Raw genomic sequence first — 24,566 nt, 5'->3', positions numbered from 1 at the left:
GCCGAGACGAATTTCAGATTCGGGTTTATTTTGTTTTGCCGGGTTTTAGCCCCGTTTACAGCGAGTGAGCTGGCGCATTGGTCTGTCGAGAGGGGAACACGGGGATACATTCAATGGCCAAGCGGTGCAATTGTTCGTGGAAACGGGGAGAAGGGGGCTTGGTGAGCAGTCTTGGCGCTGAGCAAACTGCACGAGCCGTTTCACGGACTCTAACCCTAACAAACTAGTCAAGCAGTCGCTATCACGAGCCGTATCACTGACTCTAACCCTAACAAACTAGTTAAGTAGTCGCTATCATGAGCCATATCACTGACTCTAACCCTAACAAACTAGCCAAGCAGTTGCTATCACGAGCCGTATCACTGACTCTAACCCTAACAAACTAGCCAAGCAGTCGCTATCACGAGCCATATCACTGACTCTAACCCTAACAAACTAGTCAACCAGTCGATATCACGAGCCATATCACCGACTCTAACCCTAACAAACTATCTTCTTTGGTTCTTTCGGTAAAGTCACGTAGAATGAGAATAAAATAATAAAATAAAATAAGACAATAAAATTCTCACGACGTTTCGGCCACAACACAAGTAGCCTTCATCAGGTGAAAGAACAGAACTGTCGGGACGACAGTGACTTTACCGAAATAACCAAAGAAGATGAATCCTTGCAGTCACGAAAGCTTTAAATCGAAACCTAACAAACTAGTCAAGCAGTTGCTATCACGAGCCATATCAGTTTAACACGTAGGCTTTCGCGACCAATATCATCCATAAGAGGTTTTTTGGGTTAGATCGCGTAAATAAATCTAAGTAAATATATTTACGCGATATAACAAAAAAACTATAATATGGACTAGCCATATCACTAACCCTAACAAACTAGCCAAGCGCCCGCTAGCTAGCACCAGCACGAGTCAATGAATTGACGGTAACGCTATTAATCTTGCCAATTGGTGACCCAGGTAACCCTTGCAAATGGGACTCTCCTGTTCTATTGAGTTAATCTCCCTTGGTTCAACAAAAATCACTGGAAATGTGAAGCCAACCAAACGGAATATACTCGCCCCACCAACTGAGCATGCCCCTAACCAACAATCGGCACACCAGCTAACCACCGATAGCCAACAAGCCAGCTGGCCACTATACCCCTATACCCCCCAAGCGCTCACAAACAGGCCAACCAACTCCTCGCTTTATTCCCTGACCCTGGCCATGACTTTAACCCTCTAGCCAATCAGACCACAGCACCAGCCCTGCCCCTAACCCTAACCACCCGGACGCTTGTTGGGACCCCCCTCTTTCCTCCCCTCTCTTCCGCGCCCTGTTCGCTGTTCACTCGATGTCACAGAGTTTTGTCCGCGCCCCAGCGCCTCTCGTATACAGTGTCCACAAATAAGTATCTGTGCGCCAATTTATGAACTGCTCGTCAGGATGCTCTTTGAAAATGTAATTCTCATCAGGCCCCGTCGTGTAGAGTGCAGTCTCCAATTGTTAGCATCCACTCCATCTCACTCTCTCTCTCTCCCTGGACTCTCTATTTATATACTGTGAACAAGGGCCATTGCCCGAAACGTCGCGTATTATATATTTTTCACTTCAAGGTCATAGTGTTTTTGAAGAGTGTGTTGTTTTCCCCCCATATTTATAGTGTCACGTGCGCCAGTCTACTGGCGAGTGGGCTGCAGGTTCGTGAAACACAAAGAGACCCCAGGTTCAAGCAGGCCTGGTACTACCGATGAGACACTGTATGTCGAAACCGGTCCAGAGTTTGCTCGCTTGCGTTGAACCAATTCTGCCATGAGTAAAGCACTCCAACAAGGCCGTGCCGTTGACGGGAGTTACAAAGAAGTCTTTAAAAATAATAAAAATGCGGAGGAGCAGATCTCTGAAGGAGATGTAATCGGGGATCCTACATCTCTATAAAATATCGGCAAATTACTCAACTGGGTTACACATAACTATCATGACGCAACCCCCCCCCCCCCCACCAATCCCGCTGCAAACAAAAAAACCTGGCAGGACTCTCGTGAAACTCAATGAGGCTTTCCTGGGTAACACACACACACGTGCGCGCGTAACAACAATCAACAAACATAACAACAAATTATTCTTGTGGCGGTACCCCGGGATACCAAATAATACTAAATGACCGAGGCAATTATTAAATGTTTTATTTCTGGCACACTATTTTTTCCCAGGGGTGTAACTTCACCCCGCGACTGGGGTAACCAATCAATGCGAAATCAGTGCTACACTCCGCGATGTCGAAACACCAAAACATGAGCATAAAAAAATCCGTTGTCGAAAATTTAAACTTTGAATGGTGCACCGTGTACAGCTCGTCGAGATGAGTCGATTGCCGCATCGCCGACCATAAACAGACTCAAAATGGCTGCATCACGGACATTATACGAGAGCCGGGGTAGTATGAGAGGAAAGTTGAGACGCACTGAGATGCACTCTGGGTTACAACGCTGGTGCAGACTCCGTTGCCCGCGTGGAGGAGGAGGAGGGGAAGTCGCTGTCCGTGGTGCTGAAGTCACCGGAGGATGGAGAGCCGATTCCAAAAACACTCCCGTAGCCAATTATTGATGGTTGTGGGGGGGGCTTATTAATGGACCGTGGCTTAACTAAGCATGACGGGTAGGGTTAGGGTTACGGCTGTGCCACTTGCCTGGAGCGATTGATTTTCCCTTCCCAGCAACGCGGTATTTCACACTACGGTCAGCTGGAAAAAAAAAATCGCCATTTCCTACGACGGGTTGATAACTCGGCCCGGGTAGGGAGGTCCTCCTGACGAGATGCAATATTTAATCGAGAAATAAAAAACGTGACATTTTCATATTGGCGGCTGAATAAGTAACGGAAGCAGTCGCGACGAGATCCACGCTGAGCCACGCGAGACCGAGTTCACAGTTCAATCCCTGGCACCGCAGAGTGCACGACGCACTGCGTTGTGTCGTCGCGAAATTTGCTTAAACCTGGGCGGGGTGAGTTGGATGAATGATACTCTTTGGTTTTATTCGGTAAAGTCACGTAGGTAAAATAAAATAAAACAAAATAAAATAAAACAATTAAATCACGACGTTTCGGAGGCAACACAAGTCTCCTTCTTCAGGTGGAACAGACACAGCGGAACATCAGTGTCAAGTGGACAGTTCAGAGACCGGGTCTATATACAGGTGAACGGGGGGGGGGGGGGAGGAGTCAGACCGGGATGTGGGTGGGGGGGGGGGCTGAGCCAAGCCGCCGCTTGTCACGACGCAGGGGGCTCGGAGGAGCGGAGGTGCCTCATTTGCGAAAACGTGTAAACCCCCTTTGTTATGCTGCCGGGGGTTGGAGGAAAGGGATGGCGCGCTGCAAGGGTGCAAGTACAGCTTCATTTTGATAATAACCGGTAGGTTTGCAGAGTACCTTGGTATCGGAGGCCATCCAGATTTACAAACAGACACAACTTCAACCGAGAGGATAGTTTCAAATTGAGCAACCACTGGAAAGATGTTATAAATGAAGTCAAACGTTAGCTGCCTTTTAATTGTACAGCCATTTCCATCTCTCAGTGGTTGTTTGTCAAACTTTAGCTACCTTATAATTATACAGCCATTTCTAATGCGTTCTAAAAAAAATGAAGCTGTACTTGCACCCTTGCAGCGCGCCAACCCTTTCCTCCAACCCCCCGGCAGCATAACAAAGGGGGTTTACACGTTTTCGCACATGAGGCACCTCCGCTCCTCCGAGCCCCCTGCGTCGTGACAAGGAGCGGCTTGGCTCAGCCCCCCCCCCACCCACATCCCGGTCTGACTCCTCCCCCCCCCTTCACCTGTATATAGACCCGGTCTCTGAGCTGTCCACTTGACACTGATGTTCCGCTGTGTCTGTTCCACCTGAAGAAGAAGACTTGTGTTGCCTCCGAAACGTCGTGATTTAATTGTTTTATTTTATTTTGTTTCATTTTATTTTACCCACGTGACTTTACCGAATAAAACCAAAGAGTATGAATCCTTGCAGTCACGAAAGCTTCAAATCTAGAATGGATGAATGATGTTTCTGTCCACGGTGCGAACATTTCCATATGCAAGATTGTATCCCGCATTTTCAAATTATACGTAATTAAAGTTACGAAAAAATACGGTATGTGAAGATAGCGAATGTTTACCGTGTCCACCCCACCCCCTCACAAAGACAAGCATATGACGAATGCAAGATAAGCGGTAGTAATCATATTGAGGAGCTGTCGACAGGCGCCGAGCAAGCGAGCCCCTCAAACAGAACCTCTCCTCTCACTGCCATGTCCCCTCCCCGCCTCTCGCCCTATCTGATCGTGCCTCTCTGTGTGTCTCTCTCTCGTATCTCCGCATGTCTCCATATCTCTTCCCCGTGAGTCTCACATTATTTCCGTGTCTCTCCCCGTGTCCCCAGTGTCTCTTTTTCCCGTGTCCCTCGTGTCTCTCTTCGTGTCTCTCCCTGTATCTCTCCCCGTGTCCTCCCATGTCTCTTCTTCCCATGCCCTTCGTGTCTCTCTCCGTGTCTCTCCCCGTGTCCCCCATGTCTCTTCTTCCCATGCCCTTCGTGTCTCTCCCCGTGTCTCTCCCCGTGTCTCTCCCCGTGTCTCTCTCCGCGTGTCTCTCCCCGTGCCTGAGCGTCTCTCCCCCGTGTATCCCTCCCCGTGATTCTCCGCGTGTCTCTCTCTGTCCGTGCCTCTCTCATCGTCTCGCCCCGTGGCCCCATCGCCCCTTGCGCTCGCGTTATTAGACGGCGTCACATCCTCGCACCCCCCTAATCTTTCCCCACGCACACGACTCTCACCCCGCCCTTTCTCCCGCAATCAACGCTTTGTTTACGTTACACGTGTTTTCGCGATCGGCATTCACCCACCGACTTCCACCAACAATCTCGTCCGCGCGTCATTGCCCGCGCGGGGGGGGGGGATGAGAGGGGAAGGGTGGTGGTGGTGGTGGTCCGTGCGTTCTGTGTGTTTTAATTAGTGGGTCATTAAAGTTGAAATTGGCGTTTAATTCCACACGTGGACCGCGCGCGGGACACGTGAACGCAATTCGAGGCGAAACTAAAGAGGCCGATTTGTGAAACAACCGATTCGTATTTACACGGTCCGACTGCAAAACATCCCACTGCTGCTACTACTGCTGCCGCTACTGCTGCCGCTACTGATACTACTGCGGCTACTGCTGCCGCTACTGATACTACTGCTGCCGCTACTGCTGCTGCTGCCGCTGCTGCCACTGCTACTGCTGCTGCCGCCGCTACTGCCGCTACTGATACTACTGCTGCTACTGATACTACTGCTGCTACTGCTGCCGCTACTGCTGCTACTACTGCTGCTGCCGCTACTGCTATTGCCGCTACTACTACTACTGCTGCTACTGCTGCCGCTACTGCTGCTGCCGCTACTACTGCTGCCGCTACTGCTGCTACTACTGCTGCCGCTACTGCTACTGCCGCTACTACTACTGCTGCTACTGCTGCCGCTACTGCTGCTGCCGTTACTACCGCTGCTACTGCTGCCGCTACTGCTGCTGCTACTGCCTGCTGCCGCTACTACTGCAGCCGCTACTGCTGCTGCTACTACTGATGCTACTACTGCTGCCGCTACTGCTACTACTGCCGTTACTGCTGCTGCTCCTGCTGCCGTTTTCCCATTGACGCGTGACTCGGGCGGACAGCAGCAGCCGCAGCCTGCACAGGTCGCCAGGGTAGGGCGATGTCTGATGTGCACGCTAGTGGTACACACTAGTAGTACACTGGTATCACTCTAGTAGTACACTAGAATCACACTAGTAGTACACTAGTATCACTCTAGTAGTACACGCTAGTAGTTCCAGTACACGCTAGTACTGCTAGTACACGCTAGGGGCCGTCCATAAATGACCTCACGCGATTTTTGACGATTTTTTACCCCCTCCCCTCGTCACACGGCGTCAAATAAAGTCAGACCCCCCCCCTCAAATATGACGTCACAAAGCTCTGCCCCCCCCCCCCCCAAATAAAACATGCATCAAATCGCTTTAAACTATTGTCATTGTAGTGCGTATTTCATGTGCGGCTGCACTCTGATGTAGGAGAAAACATTTATTTAAAAAAAGTCTATTTAATTAAGTAGAACGTGTTGTCTATATTTATTAAAAGTTGCGCATTTTGATGTGACGTCACATTTCTCACCCCCCCCCCTCGTCACACATCGTCACAAATGTCTGACCCCCCCCCCCAGGTGCGTGACGTCATTTATGGACAGCCCCCTAGTAGTACACTAGTATCACTAGTACACGCTCGTAGTACACACTAGTTGTACACTGGTACACACTAGTACTAGTAGTATACTGGTACACGCCAGTACTAGTAGTACACACTAGTAGTACACTGGTACACGGCAGTACTAGTAGTACACACTAGTAGTACACTGGTACACGCCAGTACTAGTAGTACACACTAGTAGTACACTGGCACACGCCAGTACTAGTAGTACACACTAGTAGTACACTGGCACACGCCAGTACTAGTAGTACACACTAGTAGTACACTGGTACACGCCAGTACTAGTAGTACACACTAGTAGTACACTGGTACACGGCAGTATGAGTAGTACACACTAGTAGTACACTGGCACACGCCAGTACTAGTAGTACACACTAGTAGTACACTGGTAAACGCCAGTACTAGTAGTACACACTAGTAGTACACTGGTACACGCCAGTACTAGTAGTACACACTAGTAGTACACTGGCACACGCCAGTACTAGTAGTACACTGGCACACGCCAGTACTAGTAGTACACTGCTACACACCAGTACTAGTAGTACACACTAGTAGTGCACTGGTACACGTCAGTACTAGTAGTACACTGGTACACGCCAGTACTAGTAGTACACTGGTACACACCAGTACTAGTAGTACACACTAGTAGTACACTGGTACACGCCAGTACTAGTAGTACACACTAGTAGTACACTGGTACACGCTAGTACTAGTAGTACACACTAGTAGTACACTGGCACACGCCAGTACTAGTAGTACACTGGCACACACCAGTACTAGTAGTACACTGCTACACACCAGTACTAGTAGTACACACTAGTAGTACACTGGTACACGCCAGCACTAGTAGTACACTGGTACACGCCAGTACTAGTAGTACACTGGTACACACCAGTACTAGTAGTACACACTAGTAGTACACTGGTACACGCCAGTACTAGTAGTACACACTAGTAGTACACTGGCACACGCCAGTACTAGTAGTACACTGGCACACGCCAGTACTAGTAGTACACTGCTACACACCAGTACTAGTAGTACACACTAGTAGTACACTGGCACACGCCAGTACTAGTAGTACACTGGCACACGCCAGTACTAGTAGTACACTGCTACACACCAGTACTAGTAGTACACACTAGTAGTACACTGGTACACGCCAGTACTAGTAGTACATGTTGTATGTATCGTTGGCTAACCCCAAATCGTCCCCAGCGGTGCCTCCCTGCGCCGTCCCCCAGCCCTGCGCCTCCGTGCGCTGACTCACGGGGGGCCCCTGCGGCCGGACACACTCGGGGTCCCCGTAGTCGGGGTCCCCGTACAGATTCTCGTACACCCAGCCCTCGGGACCCCGGGAAGGGGGGCCCGAGACCCCCTCGGCCCTACGGGCGCACGGCCCTCGCACGCAGCCGGGTGGTGGCGGCAGCGCGGGCAGCGAGCGGCAGGCGCGGGTGGAGGCGAGGTCAGCACGGGTCAGGGCGAGGTCAGCACGGGTCAGGGTGAGGTCGACACGGGTCATGGTGAGGTCAGCACGGGTCGAGGTCACGGTCGGGGTCGAGGTGTGGTGGCGAGGCCAGTCCGCGTGTTCGTACACGTTGCCTTCGTCGATGTCGTAATCACCGGCTCCGCCGTTATCTCCGCCACCGCCATCATCACGATAACTCTTCACCGCATTGCCCTGCTGATGCTGCTGTTGCTGCGGCTGCTGATGCTGCGGCTGCTGCTGCTGCTGCGGCGGCTGCTGCTGCACACGCAGCCGGGGTAACTTCACCACGAGTTGCATGTCGGGTCCCGGTCGCCACGCGTTCTCCGGGGCAAAGATCGTGGCGCTGCTGGCGCTGTTGTAGCTCGCCGTGGTCGTCGTCGTGTTGACGGTGGTGGTGCTGCACGAGGGGTCCTCCGCGGTGCGTCCCCTCTTCGTCGACCGCGAGTTTCCCACCCGGGGCTCTCCGCGGCCGCACACAGACGCCGCGGACGTGGCGGCGGCGAGGGCCCAGCACAGCAGAGCGGAGAAAGCCGAGTAGGAGCCCCAGCCCAGGTGCAGCACGCGCACGGTGGCGAGCAGGTAGCAGAGGAAGGCGGTCACCTCCCCAGCTACGAGCACGCCTGGGGGTCACGGGGTCGGGAGAGCGAAGGGGTGTGGGGGGGGGGGCACACGTGGACGGGAGACGGGCGAGGGAGTGAAAGGGCAGAGGCCCAGCAGGTTGCGGGGAGGGCATTAGAGGGAATGGTGCAAGAGGTGAAGGGTGGTGAGAGTTGGGGTGTTGGGGGGCAATATTGGACCGGGGTAAGGGGAGCATTAGAGCAGTGGTTTTCAACCGGGGGGTACTCGGACCCCTGGGGGCACGTGGTAATGTCCCAGGGGGTAACGCGAGGTCATCTACGAATGTGTGAACATGATATCATGCACGAGAGCCGTTGGTGAATAAATCGTGCTTGAATCTGGCAATATAAAATAACTACGGTAACATTTTAATCCATGTGGCAACCCAGACCGATATAAAATACCTTGCTAAACTTATTGATCCTAAAACAACGTGGTCTCCGAGAGTATTCAGCGAGCGCGAACAAATCACGTCACGCGTGCAGGAGCGTCCGTTGATATTTTTTGCTTGTTATTCGCTTGCAGTTAGTACCAGCAATGTATGATCCTTCACCAAATGGACAATCGCTTAAAATCATGGGACCTCCTTTGCCAGTACCAAAATATGAAAATAGGTTTTCCCCTTTTTTCTGGCAACAAAACAGGTGTTAAGATGTTTAAACACCAAACTGAAACCTTTTACAAGGAATCATGCATTCTGACCACAAGCATTTTGGTGAATGCAGACATGATTCCTTGTAAACGTTTTCAGTTTGGTGTTTTAACATCTTAACACCTGCTTTGTTGGCAGAAAAAAGGGGAAAACCTATTCTCAAATCGGTTAAAATATTTGACGTTCATTATTGGTACATTCTCAGAACCCACGTTAGGTCAGGCAAGGCGATGGAGGTGTAGTGGGGGGGGGGGCACTCGGTTAAAACAAAATTCAACAAAGCAACGGGGGGAAGGGTTCACGTAGCCCCCCCCCCCCCAAATAAGTGTGAGAACCACTGCATTGAGACGGGTGGGTGAGTGGGGAGCGAGGCGGTCGTGGGACGCGTGGACTCACAGGCGAGGGCCAGCATGGCGGGGAAGGCGTGCGCCGTCCAGGTGGGGGGCCGCCCGGCGCCGCGGCCCCCCGCGACTCGCAGGGCGCGCGCCCCCAGCACGAGGGCGCAGAACGAGGCGGAGCACGTGACCAGGGCGCACGCGCACGCGGCGTCGCGCGCCACTGCGCAAAAAACAACCAAACAAAAACGACAACACACGTGACACGCAGCACAAATAAGCCACCGTGTAGCCTGTAACAGACTGTCTGGGCAAGGTTTTGTTAGCGAGCACCTGTGAAGGCCGGCACGGCACACGAGGGGGTGGGTGGGTGGCCAGCACCACGCCCGGCCAGCTTTGTCTCCACAGTGGCGATGTTTACACACCGCACCAGGTACTCATTTGAGGCTGAGTCGACCTAGAAGAGGCCCAGGACCGGTTCAGATAATCGTCACTGGGTGTTGGCCGTGAGCGGGAATCGAACCCGGGTCGCCGGGTTCGTAGCGCAGCGCAGTGTGCTAATCGCTGCACCACCGCTCCTCATGACCGCTATCATCACCTCCAACACGATCATTAGCAGCAGCAGCACAACCACGATAAGACTCCACAGAATGTTATGATGCCCCCTCAACAAAACGATGTCACGGACCCCCGTGACTACTTAGGTGTGAGTGGTAAGCAGCTGAGTGCTCAATGATCTGTGAGTCAGTGAATGGAGAGTTAGTGGGGGGGGGGGTGGATAGGTGAGTGATGGTGAATATATTAGCGAGTGGATGAGTGGCTATTGCGAGTGGATGAGTGAATAAGTAAATGAGTGAATGAAAGCGAAAGCAAGTGAATGGACGCCTGATTTTGTGTGTGGGCGGATAGGTGAGTGGGTTTCGTGGTAATCGAGCGCCGTACATGGGTGACTGAGTGAGTGAGTGAATGGGCGGGTGGATGATTATGCCACTGATCGGGTAAATCGAGCGAGTACGTGAGCGAGCAAACACGTGAATGAGTGAATTAATGCATGTGTGAGGATCGAACGAATAGACGAGCGAGCGGATGAACGATCGAACGCAAATCTCTGTGGACGGACACAAAAAAAGACAAAGACCCCCCGTATAGCCTGTAACAGACTGAAGGCCAGAACGGCACACGAGGAGGGTGGGTGGCCAGCACCACGCCCGGCCGCCTTTGTCTCCCCAGTGGCGATGTTTACGCACCGCACCAGGTACTCACTTGAGGCTGAGTCGACCTAGGGGAGGCCCAGGACCGGTTCAGATAATCGTCACTGATTTTGGCCGTGAGCGAGAATCGAACCCGGGTCGCCAGGTTCGTAGCGCAGCGTTGCGCTAACCAACTACACTACCGCGTGCGCGCGTGTGTGGACGGACACACGCACGCACGCGCACGCACACGCGCACCACCCTCTTACCGCACGTTCCCGCCGCGCCGACGTTCCCGCTGCAGGGCGGGCTGGTGCAGGGCGCGCCTCCGCCGGGGCAGTGTTGCCACAGGCCCAGGGTCTCTCCCCGCCACGACACCCAGGAGGAAGAGAGGGTGGCCGCGGCCGACAGAGCGAGGGCCGCGACCGTGAACACGACGGCCACGCGGAGAGGTGCCACGCGGCCGCACGCCGCGCCCATTGCTGTACCGTGTCAGCAGGTTCGCGTGAAACGCGTGCGAGGTGGACCCGTTCCTCCGGAGCACACCACGCGGCTAACCCAGCCACTGGGATCCTTTCTGACGGCCCAGGTGAAGCTTGGCGCGGGGCGAGTGACTCGCGGCGCGGGGAGGTTCACCTCCCGAACTGCAGCAAGGTGATACGAAACGTAATTCTGCGTGGCCGCCTTTCCCTGTCGAATAGCAAGGAGCTACCAGGTGAGATCTTTCGCGCAGCCGACCTTGCTACTTGCTGTCACCTGTGCCCAATTGTCCCGGCGAGACCTCACGGCAAGGTTGACACCTGCCCAACTTTCCCGGTCACCTGCGCGTCCGCAACAGCAGCAGCAACAAAAAAAAATCTTCCAGGTGTCGGCACGTTGAAGTGCTTCAAAACGACCTTGCCCACCGTCAACCCGTCCCAACTTCCCTTGGCTGCACACGCGGGGAAAAACCGGGTGATCTGCAGGTTGACAGACACCCCCCTTCTCTCAACCACCACAACCAGCTGACACCCCGACTGCCTGGGTTCGAACACCCTGCGAGATGGCACAAGGCGACGCGGTCCCTGCCACACGGTTAAGACACTCAGGATGCCTGCCCTGAGTTTATCTGCCCGCTCTCTGGCCAGATCCGAAGCACAACGACCCCACATCATTGCCGTGAGACCCACCCCATCCACCACCACAGGCAGTACAAACACAATAAACACAGTCAAGGATCCCCCCTTCTCCCTCCCTTCCTCACCCCGTATCAGCCTTAACAGACTGCTTGAGGCAAGTGCTGTTAGCGCGTAGCACTCATTAAGGCCGGCACGGCACGCGAGGGGCTGGGTGGCCAACACCACGCCCGGCCGCATTTGTCTTCCAAGTGGGGATTTTTACACACACCACACCAGCTACGACTCATTTGAGGCTGAGGCAACAAACACCGCGCTGTACTGTACACAACGCACACCACAGCAGGCACCTTGCCGAGCCTACGATTGTGTTGTGATGCTGCCGAGGGCAGTGGTACACAAACATACCAAAACATTGCCTTACCCCCCCAAAAAAGGGTAATTGCCCGAAACGTCACCGGTTACAGATTGTTTTCCTTTTAGGGCAGTGTTATTGACGAATCGATACACATGTTGCGATGATTATAAATGTTTTGCTCGTGTTTATTTCAGGTAGTAAGTGTTATTTCCTAATTGCTTACGCCTCAAAAGTACAGAGAATGGCTATTATTGTTATTATGATTCCCCACAAACTTTACTTTTGTGACCAGGACAGTGATATTTTGAAATGTAGCTATTTTCACTTAGAACACGTGGTGTGCATTTTGTCATTCCTTCAAGTAAAGTCCTGGTCACAAAAGCAAAGTTTGTGGGGAATGATAATAACAATAATAGCAACATTTTCTAGACTTTTTAGGCATAAACAATACAAAAATAACACTTACTTACCCAGGGACAAAAATCGTGTTACTGATTATAATCAGCCAGGCTCTATTCCATGGGTGTCTTGCGATGGCTGTAAATATGTGTCGAGCTTTGTTTAGGCCCAGAAGAGTATCGTTTTAAATGTATTTTTTATCTTACCAGGTAAGGCCCACTGAGCTACATAGGGTTTTTTTTCAGGAGCGATAGCTAGAAGAAGTGGCTCATTGTGTGGACATATCAGCCAAATACTCTCAACGCGTGATGTTGATTCTCAATGAGCAGAGAAAAGCCGAAGGAACCGGAGAAAAATTCACGCGACCACGGGGAAAGAGAGAGACACGAAAACTCAACATATACAGCAGGCGTCAGGATCGGGATCGAACAACGACCCCCTGTATACCAGGCGAGGGAGTTAACGTCCCTTAGCCACCGTGATGATGATGAGAGAGAGACACGAAAACTCAACATATACAGCAGGCGTCAGGATCGGGATCGAACCAACGACCTCCTGTATACCAGGCGAGGGAGTTAACGTCCCCTAGCCACCGTGATGATGATGAGAGAGAGACACGAAAACTCAACATATACAGCAGGCGTCAGGATCGGGATCGAACCAACGACCTCCTGTATACCAGGCGAGGGAGTTAACATCTCGCCACCTCGGCGCACCTGTCAAGAAGCACATGTTCAGACCAACGAGGCATCAGCAGGGAATATTTTCTCGCTCGGAATATTCCGGAACGTTGCCATAGGCTTACCGTGAGTCACGGATTATCGGCGTGAAGGCACTGCCACTCCGTTTATCACGGTTGGCTACGTGCGGTAGGAAAGAAGTTAAACGTACAGAGAGTATACCAGTGACGCCTATCCATAATCACCATATATTATTTGTACGCTATATTCCTGTAATGCAATTAACGGCTTCATTAGCATCGGTGTAAATTAGGACCACGCATTGCGAAGTTGGTGTGGCGTGCCAAATTCATTCCCCGTAACCAGCATTTCGGGCTGTTGTGGATTAAACGAATCCCAGCGGCTGCCAGAATTCAATCTCGCCAGGCCTCCTCTCTCTGCCTGATGTTGGCCGCACCAACGCGGCATCCTGCATTGTTCATTGAGTTAAGGCCGCGATGACCTCGAGATTATGGGTTAGGCTTAGACGTCAATTGTCACCGGTGGCATGAGTGGCCTGTAAAATACATGGGGTTCTATGACAGCGTTTTCTGTGTAACGGCCACAAAACTGCCGCTTATCGTGGTGAGTTTGACGCTACTACTACCGATGATGATGATACAGAAGCACCACTGATATTGTTGCTGCTTTTACGCATGTTGAACTTCTTTCGCGCCGTACGTAGCCAACCGCGCTAATAGAAGGTGCTGTTACCGCTGATCCTATTGATCTTGCTGCTACTAATGACTAATGCCCTTTATGACAGTGTTGCTGCTGATGATGTTTATGATGATGATGATGGTGACATCACTCGATGTGCATATTCGCGGTGGTGGCGGCGATGCACGCTGGTGACCACCCCACGCTGTGGGAGGCGCGAGGTTGTTGGTGGATCGGACAAAATAATAACTGAATGTCGCCAGACTCCCCTCTTCCAGTGGGCAGAATCCAGTCCAAGCAAGGTGTGGACTGGTTCGCGGCTGTCCCTTTTGTGTGGGTTAAAGTGCGGCCTCCCTCACACGTGTGGGTTTTAGCCGGGTGCTCCAGTTTTCTTCCACCGATGATCTGAAAACATCTTCATATGTAGAGGACTGCAGAGCAATTGTTGTCGCCGGCCCTCTGCCTGGCAGCAGCCTCTCCAGCTTCGGTCTGTGGGTTCGTCGGCGATCGTCAAAGATGCAGTTTGCACGAACGACGCTAATATATAAAACGCATCATTAAGATAGTTTTGATTTAAAGCTTTCGTGACTGCAGGGATTCAAATTCTTGGTTCTTTCGGTAAAGTCACCACGTAGAAGGGAAACAATAAAATTATATTTTATATTTTTATTATTTTATTGTTTCCCTTCTACGTGACTTTACCGAAAGAACCAAGAATATTAAGATAGTTGTTCATAATCAAGGTTTTTGGGTTAGATCGCGTAAGTATGAATGTGTCGAAACCCTCCACTACCCGACACAGCCAATCAGTAAGGGATTTGTCACGTAAACAAAACGCCAATTAGTTTACTACTTTAGCCCACCGGTGTGTTGGAGAGTAAATCCACAACTTTATTCTAGATTTGAAGTTTCCGTGACTGCAATGATCCATCCTCTTTGGTTCTTTCGAGTATAAATCCACAACGTTTACAATCTGAGCGCCATGACGTTTCGCTGGTAATTACATCAACCAGCATCATCGGGCGATTTGCCAGAATAGTGAAGCCATCCACCTGCTTCCGGTCTTAAATAGAAACGTCGTACTCAGATTGTCAATGTTGTGGATTCACTGTTCAACGCACCGGTGGGCTGAAGTAGTAACCACTTGGCATTTTGTTTACGTGACAAATCCCATACTGATTGGCCGTGTCGGGTGGTGGAGGGTTACTACACATTTATAAATAACGCGATCGAACCCAAAAACCTTTATTACGAATAATATTGGTCGCGAAAGCCTACGTGTTAAAAAGATAGTTGTTGTTGTCGCTGATGATGCGACCGATAATGATACCGTTGACGACGGCGCAACTGCTTCTACTGCTGATGATGCTGCTGCTGATGATGATCATCATCATGGTGCTATCAGCTGGGTTTTTTAAAAGTCTGTTCGGCTGTGGCGAGACGTTGCCGTGGGGGGTGAGGTTAGTGGGTCCTCCATAAACCCGCGCCGTGTTCCTTGTGCCGTTGCCGGGCGACGTTTCCTGCGAGGCTTCTTTATCGCACGACGTTTTAATTAACTCGCGGCGCGCGATGCCGTCACCACGAGGATGATTGGCAAACAAGGGGAGGCAATTAACCCCCGGCGGCCGTGGAGGGAGCGGAGAGCCTGGAGCCATCAAGCGAGTGATGATGCTATCGCCAAGTGAGAGGGGCGAGACGTAGGAGGATGGAGGAGCCTTGACGTTCTTGACAAGTTCACGGACCACCCCCCCCCCCCCCCATGTCTCTTTGTGGGGAGCGGTCGTGCAGCGAACGGTTCGGGCGCAGCTCTGCAGCAGGTGAACCCCCCCCCCCCCCACCCGAGTTCGGATTTCCCCTCTCGCGGCCACGATTATCTGAACCGGCTCCTAGGCCTCCCCCTAGGTCGACTCAGCCTCAAATGAGTAGCCTGGTGCGGTGTGTAAAGCATTCACCGCTAGGGAGACAAAGGCGGCCGGGCGTGGTGTTGACCAGCCACCCCCTCGTGTGCCGTGCCGACATTTCAAAGGTGGTGCTCGCTAACAGCACTTGCGCCAAACAGTGTGTTACAGGCGACACGGGGGATCTTTGTCTTTTGCAATGATAACGATGATGACCTCCGACCTTTTGGGAGATCCAATCGTTTAATCAATCGATTACTACTCGGTCGATAATCTCTTTGGTTAACACGGAAATATTTACATTATGAGACCTCCTTTGCCAGTATCAAGATATAGTAATAGGTTTTACCCTTTTAACTGGCACAAAAACTGACGGGAAAAAAAATAGACAACGTGGTCGGTTACTATTTGTGGTCGATTAATTCAATTTTTACTTGAAACTTTCGGAAATAGTTTGCGGGGGGGGAGGGGTGGGGATTATTTTTGCGCCTCTTTCTCCAGGTGTGCCGCTGGACGGGAGGTGAACGGCGGGCCGTAGTGATTGATGTCATGTTATGGAGGGCGCGGCTTACATGGGGGTTTCCCGACTTCGGGAGGCGGGGTGATTGGGAGCGGCTGCGATTTTGAAAGGGCCCAAAGTTATCCACCAGAAAAAAAATAGACAACGTGGTCGGTTACTATTTGTGGTCGATTAATTCAATTTTAACTTGAAACTTGCGTGACTGCGGGAATTCATGTTCTTTGGTTCTTTCGGTAAAGTCACGTCGATAGAAAATTAAAATTAAATTAAAAATAACGTCGTGTTTTTGTTTGTTTTTGTGGTTAATGCAGACATGATTCCTTGCAAAAGGTTTCAGTTTGGTGTTTTAACATCTTAACACCTGTTTTATTCCCAGAAAGGGTAAAACCTATTTTCTTAAACTTTATTCAAGGTGAAATTCTCAACAGGTCCCATGGTGTACAATGCAGAACTCCAAATCGAACTGCCAGTGTCGCATTGGGATTCTGCCCCAAGTGTAACGGCTTAGGACACACACACTGGGCTTGGGTATCTTGGACGTCTGTGGATTAAAAAAAAAGAGCTTTATAGTTCATCGGATTTCTCCAGGGTAAATCCAGATTCTGAAAGATTCTGACGCTTATTATCCACTGTTGTTATCGCTCTGCGCCCTTTCTCCATTTAAGCGCCATGAAGGAGGGCGGTTGCCCGAAACGTCGCCTATTATATACTTTTCGCTTCAAGGACCACGATTTTGTCGTGGTTTCAGTTATTCACAACTTCACGACTCACGCCACCGGTGACGTCACTCTACCTTCATACAGCGATGACGTCACCGCCGATCGTTAAAGGCGCCCCGGCCAGCAAATCCGAGCGGCGGGCAATTGCAGGGCTTTGCCTGACGTCATTGCACCCCCACAGCAGCCGGTGACGTCACTCTACATCAGTCCGGAAATGACATCATCAACCCCCCCGAGGTTAAAGGCCACGGGGTAGTGACGTCACGCGGCCTGACCACCACCACGCGAGCCACGCTAACTCGTTTTCTCCATTAGAACCAAACAACAACAAACAGAACAACAACAACACGTGTAACGACGCCCGTGAGGTACAAGCAAGGAAGCAGCCGCCTGAACTCGGAAGGTAAGAATGGGGGGCACGCGCGCGTTCGTGTCGAGCCCCATTGCTGCCACATGGTACAGTGCGCTCTGCTGTTACTGATCCATTCATAGAGCCCTAACACATAACCCTCACTAATTCATCACCGCAATTCATTCACAGCCCTATCAACGTAGCCATAACCCATTCGTAGTCCAAACACTTAGCCATAACCCGAATCAATTCATCACCGCGATTCATTCATAGCCCTATGAACATGGCAATAACCCATTCCTAGTCCTAACATAACCATAACTAATTCATCACCACAATTGATTCATAGCCCAATGAACAGACATAACCCGTTCATAGCCCTAGCACATAACCCTAGCCAATTCATAACCCTAATCCGTTCATAGCTCTAACACATAGCCATAACCCATTCATAGTTCAAACACATAGCCATAACCTTAACTCATTTTATAGTCCGAACACGTCCCTAACCCATTAATATCTCAAACGCGTATCCTTTAGCCCTAATTCATAGGTATAACTCCAACACACAACGGTAACCCTTTAGCCTTTACAATAACCCATTAAAAACTCCTCGTTCCAACCCGAGCACGTCCCTAAACAAAGAGTTTGTATAGCCCATAGCCAGTCATACATCTAATTGTGAACCAAACACATGGCTCTGATCACACCGACAGCGGTAACCTCTGACCCCAGCCCAGGGGGTCTGGAACCCTGCAGGCTCGAGAGTCGCATGTGGTGGTTCTTTAGGGGACTGCAGTGCGACTCTTGAAATTCGAAACAATAAATGTGTCTTCTTCTTGTTTCGGTCGCCGACCCCTGCTTTCCCTAGCCCAATCGTAGCTCGAACTTTAAGCCAAAAGCAACCCAAACCCCGAAACGCAGCCCTACTTACCAAATCAGTGCACGAATCCTAACGGATAGTTCAAACCTTAAGCGTAGTCAAAACTCTTGACCCAGTAATGGCTACCACCTGTATTTAGTTGCCGGGCTCACAAATTAGCATTATTATTGTCCATGCGTATGCAAGATTTTTCTTCCTTGCGACAATTATATTCTTATCATAAGACGCACACCACCCCCTACCCGTATTGTAAAGGAAAATTAAAGGGACAAGTTTGGGGGGTCATCATCCAGAGAATAACCATACGGCGTACTCCCCATGTGCACGTCACGTGTGTCTTCTCCATCCCCGTACGCCACGGTCCACAGCTTCTCGGCGTCAAGTGGGGGAAGTCCGCCGGGCGACACACAAGCTACTGCGCGATGTCGAACGAGGTGCCAGCGCCCGCGGGCACCAAGCGGAGCAAGGCGCAGTACATGGGCGGTGCGGCTAAGCGCGCGCGCACGGAGGGCGGCGGCGGTGGTTCGGGGCCCCGGCAGCTGGAGGCCGGCATGGAGGGCGTGCTGCTCACGTGCAACATGCAGGAGCGCAGGTGCACGACCGAGGGCTACCAGATGCTCAACGAGCAAGCAGACCGCCTCTACGGCCCCGAGAAGGTGGGCGAATGACGAGGTGCGGTGGGGGGGTTGGGGTGGGAGGTCGGGAGATACGGAAGATAATGGGCAGGTGGACGGGTCGGGAGGTGTCACTTGGAACGGGGTTTGGGAAATACCAAACAATGGATCTTGGGGTGAGAGAAAGAATCAGACTTCATAGACTACACACTGTGATCCTCTGTGAATGCAGCGACTCCAATCTCTCCACGTTCAAAGGCACTTTAAACACGGGGAAACTACGGTGATAATCTTGCAGATACGAGGGTTGATTTCTAATTAAAACAGACATTTCGAACATTTGGGAATCGCGATAATCTTCTAGCACAAGGCTTTCACCGAGGCGACTGTGTTTCGCAGACATAGTCTGCAGTAGCTATGCTGTCGGAGAGTGATGTTACCGTTTTTCTTCCCAACTGAGCGATTCGTTTTTTGGCCAATCTCAAAACGTCAACTGTGACACCGAAATTCGCTGACAATTCCCATGACCGTGGGTGACCACAGTTTGACGACGACGAGGAGGAGGAGGGCGGCGGTGGCCCTGCCGTCGCCGCCGACGGTGCCGACAAGCGCAATGACGACGACGACGACGCGGAGGCGGCGCTGCAGAAGGAGGTGGCGCAGATCAAGAAGAGGGGGGCGGCCGCCCAGCGGCGGTTTCGGGCCGTGACGAGCGGCGCCAACAACGTGGTGTTCATCCGCTCTGTGGGCGTCGGTCAGTGATTGGCGGTTTCACGTCCTCGTGGTGGTGTCCGTGCTTTGCCATACTTCGTGTACAAATAGAGACGAGCTGAAATGCACTCGGCTGCAGTTCACTCAACCTGAGCCTACCATAGTCGCAACATATCTTTCGTCATCTGTGAAGTTTAAACCACACTCCCGTCGGTTACTCAAGAAATGATGCCATGACCTGTGAAATATGATTAAAAACAACATTTCGCTCGGCACTAATTGGATCGTAGCTATTTATTTACAACATACATTTTTGCAAATATGACGTCAGGATACAGTATATATTTACGAAATAATGAAATAGGATACGATATTTGTGATGCACCCTATTCTCTGGATTATTAGACGCTTCGGGAAGTAAGACGCACACCAACTAGTGCCCGGTGTTAATAGTTATGCCAATCTGGTCTGACACAACCACACACACGCTTTCCAGATTAAAAGGTACACCCCAGGTCATTATTACAAATGAAACTTCTCTTACCTCTTGAGTTCTCACCCGGTCAAACATAGCAAACTTGCTAGTCTCGCCATACCGAGGCAACCCTCCTCCACAACCAGCAGAGGGAGGAGCTGCCGCCCCCCTGGGTGCTCTCCACGCGACTAACCGACCGACTGCCCGTGTGCCCCCGCCGTTCCCTCGCACAGAGCCCGACACGTTGGTTCACGGCATCCTGAGCGAGCTGGCTGAGCTGCGCCAGAGCAAGAGCCGGCACGTGCTGCGCGTGCTGCCCGTGACGGCGTCGTGCCGCGCGTACCCGGCCGACGTGGAGCGAGCCGCCGAGGCACACCTCCCGCGGTGGTTCGCCGCGCCGCGCCGCGCCACCTTCCAGGTGGTCTACAAGGCGCGCAACAACGGAAACATGCACCGCGAGGAAACCATCAAGGCCGTCGCCGGTGAGAGTCGTGGGAAGCCGCCGGAGCCGCCGCTCAGTCGGGATTTACACTTTGCAATCATCGCCCGCCCCACCGCCCCCTATTGGCAGACTCATTCCCACTTGCAGGCCAGTTGCTGAGTTACCTTGTGCAGCAAAGTGACAGCTGCTGCCTTTCAGAAATGTTGAAGGTGAGACGTGATGTCAGTTGCTTATCACGTGTAAAGCGCTGCCGACGCCCGGGGATAAAGGATCAAATATTTCAATGACAAATATTTGATCCTTTATTATTTCTGCTGTTGCATTTAGCCACGAAAGGGTCATAGCATCTTCCGCCCTCCGTTCCGGCCTGTCACTCACAACAGCAGTCGATGCATCCTTCGGAGCAGAGGCCCTTACACTTGTCCATCTGACGCAGCCGGGTGAGTTGAGATGGCCAGCTGGACACTTGCAGTCACCACTTGCTCTCACTCCATGCCGTGACTTGACGCACAGCCGCGTTCTCCGGCGTCCATTTTTCGGCATCTGCTACCAGTCATGGCCAAGGCGCCGCTGGGAAAATCCATAGTGCCAGCAGGGCCTGTTAAACCTCTTTTCCACCAGCCCATCCAGGCCACGTCAGCACGGGGGGGCCATCAAGGTATGGGTGGTTTTCCTCTATTTGCCCAGTCGAGCCAGATCCAAATCGTGAAACTCCGGCCTCACAAGACAGCTGAAACTGACTTGGGGCCAAGCAGGGCCGTGAGGTTAATAGTTTGTCGTATGCTGCGCCAGGTAGTACAATGACTGACACAACGTATACTCTAAAACTAAACTGAACTTTTTATTTTATCAGGTAAGGCCCACTGAGCTATATTGCTCTTTTTCAGAAGTGACTTGGCCACAAATTATAGCTCAACAAAGGGGCTTATCACGTGGAAATGTATATCAGCCAAATACTCAACGCATGTTTCTAAGCGTGGAGGGAAAAACCGGAGGACGACCTGACCGGAGAAAAATCCACGCGACCACAGGAAGAACACGCATACTCCAAATAGACAGGCGTCTGGGTCGGGATCGAACCCACGTGCTCCTGCATACCAGGCGAAGGAGTTAACAGCTCGCCACTGTGGCGCCCTCATTGCATGTGGCGTCAGCGGCAGGGCTCTTGTTCTTGCAGTGGAAAAAAACAAACGAGCACCTCCGGAGGCATCCTGGCGTGGCTCAGTTGCACAGTGGAAAACAGGTATTTGATTTAATAAGGGCTGCTGGGTAAATCTGAAGTGCTGGAAAGGGACCTATATTTGGTTCGGCTGATGTCATTGTCGGCGATTGACCGCTTAGGAGTGGTGCTGAAGCTGAATGCGGAGAACCACGTGGACCTGACGGAGCCCGAGCTCACCGTGGTGGTGGAGGTGATCCGCGCCGTCTGCTGCCTGAGCGTCGTGCGCGACTACGTCCGCCTGCGCAAGTACAACCTGCAGGTGTGGACTGTGAGCAAATAGGAACGCGGTTTATCATCGTCGTTGTCGCCATCGGCAGCCATGAACTACCCACTGCTTGGATGTAGAACCTAGGTCATCGCCATCTCTCGTGGTTCCGCATTTCAAATGAGGGGGGGCGCCAGCCTATCTCATCTCCATCCTCGTGGTGATCGTTTTCTTGGGCACTTTCTCTCTCTGACTGTCACTCGATCGTCGTTAGTCTCGCCCACCTGCCATCATTCATAAGTCACTTTCTTTTGTTAATTGTAAAAGTTACACCTTTAATTTATCTTTGTTCTCTAAACCATGTGTTTCCTCTCTGTCTCAGTGTAATCTCAAGCATGCATCTCTCCCTGGTTCTTTGCACACTTCTCAGCTTTTGTTCCATCCTCTTCGTCAATGTCCATGTTTTTAACTCATAAGTCATGTCAGGCAATTCACCACGATTCAATGTATTCCTCTGGAGACACCTCTCTCCATTGCCCGGACTCCCCTCGCATCTCATGTTGTCATTCGCTCTGTACACTGTTTTGTCCATTGTCTTGATTAAAAATCATCATCAGCTATGATCAATCCACCACTGGATGAAGGCGCTTCCACAAGCCGCTGTAATCTCTCACAATCCTGAAATCTCATCTCTTGGCACCTGCAGAAACATAAATGGAGCAAAATAAAAAATCGCGACGTCTAAAACACCGTTTTTATATTTCGTGCTGTTACAAAAAAAAAACGCCCTCGATTTTCCCGCAGGAGGTGGCCAAGTTGGGGCCGTGCGTTGAGGTCAAGCAGCGGCCTCAGAAAGCCACTCAGGCCACCGCAGATGCTGCGGAGGGAGACTCGCCGGCTGCGGGGAAAAAAGAGGCGGCCGAGGGTGAGGATAAGTGCGAGAAGGACGCTGGCAAGGGCAAAGACGCGGTTTTAGGCGAGAGCGTGGGGAAAGGCGGCGGCGGTGATGACGAGGGTGCGGCGGCGGCGGGAGGAACGGGCGAGGCAGCGTCGAGCGGAGAAGCGCCCCGTGGCGAGGGCAGCACGGAACCAGCAGCCAGCGAGAGCGACGCGAAGCAGGGAAAAAACGGGGACCAGGCCGCACCGCCGTGCGAGCAGGATGAGAGCCGCGGAGACGAGAAGGCTCCGGTGAAGGGGGAAGAGGCTCCTGTTGGTGGGATCGAGTGACACGTGCGCTTGGTATGGGGTTGCAATGAATACGGCCGTAGCCAAATAAGTAAAAAAAAAGGAGGATCGGATGACACAAATGTTTTTCATCTCTTCCAAGTCCATACAATTTGAATGGGATCGTGGGAGGAAATATTCAGCTGTCTACCAGCTCAAAAGAAGAGACTTGCTCGCGTTTTTTTGTTTGTTAAGAATAAGATTGTAGAGTGAAGTTCAAGGAGGCTTTAAAGACATCACCGCGGTGTTAGAAAAGAAGGGCAATTCAAGTAAAACCGTTTCTTTGATGTTTTTCCACAATTCAACTACGAGTGTGTGATGTTCACCCTCACATTGCATCTTGAGGGCAATTGTTCATTTTTTTATGCTGGGTGTCCAAATTTTATTCCTTAACTGTAAAAAATAAGATTCTTGGCTGGCCACAGGAATTTATTTTCTCGAGCGAGGTACTTTTCAAGTCCCCACAATTGTTTTGTGTGGAGTTCAGGTGTTTTCATTGTGTTCTTTGATGTCGGGATTTATTTTTAACCAGACCTTGAGAATGTGTGAAGATTTAAATCTGTTACGAAGCATATTTTTTACAGTTTGCATTTTTTTAATGTGGTTAAAAAAACCCATGCAAATGTTTGATTTAAAAATAAAACCCAGGCTATTGAAATGTGGCGGCCTTCAAGTTTTCTTGGTGACTCAGATGATGCTAAATACGATGGCCTTTTATTGTACTGCCAACTCGTCCCGTGTTAATCATCAGCCACTATCTATCCACTGCTGGATGAAGGCCACCAATTTCCCTTGCCATTCTTCACAGTCCCGCACTGCCACAGTCCATCTCACTCCTGCACCGAGCTAATCTCATTGCTACATCTCTGCAACTATCGACCTCTTGGGCGTGATCTCTCTTCTGAATGCCATTTCATTACCCGACTTTTCCATCGGCCCTCGTCTCGTCAAGCGATCTGTACTGCTGAAGTTCACTTTGTTCAGTCGTGTACTAGTTTCTCTAATTTGAGGTTTATTTTCCCGATCCGTGTGCTCCTCTCTGTCTCTTAACTGCAATTCCAAGGACGCAACTCTCCTTGCACTGTTGTCCATCTGTCTTTTGCTCAATGTTTCTCATCCGCATCGGAGCGCATAGTACGCTTCGACTGAACATTTTATTCTGCAGACATGGGTTTGCCACGTTTCGTCTCGTTATTTAATCATTTTAATCCTATATTATGTAAATTCCCCAGGTATAAATACTACATTATTTTTCAGTTGTCTCATTTTTATTTAGCAAAGTTGCTGGACATGACCTTTTGTTTGATCTGGAGTCCAACGTTGCAATTAGTTTCCATCAGTTGTCATTAATACGTCATCAGCAAATCTGACATACTAATACAGTGGTTCTTAACCTGGGTTCGATCGAACCCCAGGGGTTCGGTGAGTCGATCTCAGGGGTTCGGCAGAGCCCCCGCCACGGAGGTCCGGACACACTTGAATTATTGTGTAAATTTG

The 24,566-nt window shown here is 51.2% G+C and overlaps 2 protein-coding genes across 2 annotated transcripts; one reads left to right on the top strand and one right to left on the bottom strand.

The window, feature by feature from the left end:
• Window positions 1–4,994: 4,994 nt before the first annotated feature.
• LOC116951362 (uncharacterized) lies at window positions 4,995–11,654 on the bottom strand. Its single transcript, XM_076073711.1, has 2 exons — window positions 9,425–11,654; window positions 4,995–8,378 (listed from the first exon to the last, which is right to left on the bottom strand). Exons 1-2 carry the CDS (start codon window positions 9,438–9,440, stop codon window positions 7,438–7,440), a joined length of 957 nt encoding a protein of 318 aa, XP_075929826.1. The 5' UTR covers window positions 9,441–11,654; the 3' UTR covers window positions 4,995–7,437.
• Window positions 11,655–17,101: 5,447 nt separating this feature from the next.
• Window positions 17,102–23,727, top strand: THUMPD1 (THUMP domain 1 NAT10 acetyltransferase adaptor). Its single transcript, XM_032970196.2, has 6 exons — window positions 17,102–17,344; window positions 18,545–18,832; window positions 19,334–19,544; window positions 20,210–20,458; window positions 21,760–21,899; window positions 22,650–23,727. Exons 2-6 carry the CDS (start codon window positions 18,599–18,601, stop codon window positions 23,070–23,072), a joined length of 1,257 nt encoding a protein of 418 aa, XP_032826087.2. The 5' UTR covers window positions 17,102–17,344; window positions 18,545–18,598; the 3' UTR covers window positions 23,073–23,727.
• Window positions 23,728–24,566: the final 839 nt, after the last annotated feature.

The sequence above is a fragment of the Petromyzon marinus genome, chromosome 43 (assembly GCF_048934315.1).
Source record: "Petromyzon marinus isolate PM22_M1 ecotype Great Lakes invasive population chromosome 43, UKy_Petmar_22M1.pri1.0, whole genome shotgun sequence".
Classification (NCBI taxonomy): Eukaryota; Metazoa; Chordata; class Hyperoartia; order Petromyzontiformes; family Petromyzontidae; genus Petromyzon; species Petromyzon marinus.
Note: the sequence above shows the minus strand (reverse complement) of the source record. Positions and strands in the feature narration are given on the sequence as shown.

What these genes read in the sequence shown, in the direction of transcription:
- THUMPD1 (XM_032970196.2), top strand. Translation starts at nt 18,599, where the DNA reads ATGTCGAACGAGGTGCCAGCGCCCGCGGGCACCAAGCGGAGCAAGGCG. An exon ending in GCCTCTACGGCCCCGAGAAG is followed by an intron (nt 18,833 to 19,333) that starts GTGGGCGAATGA and finishes GGGTGACCACAG; the next exon opens with TTTGACGACGACGAGGAGGA. An exon ending in TGCGCAAGTACAACCTGCAG is followed by an intron (nt 21,900 to 22,649) that starts GTGTGGACTGTG and finishes ATTTTCCCGCAG; the next exon opens with GAGGTGGCCAAGTTGGGGCC.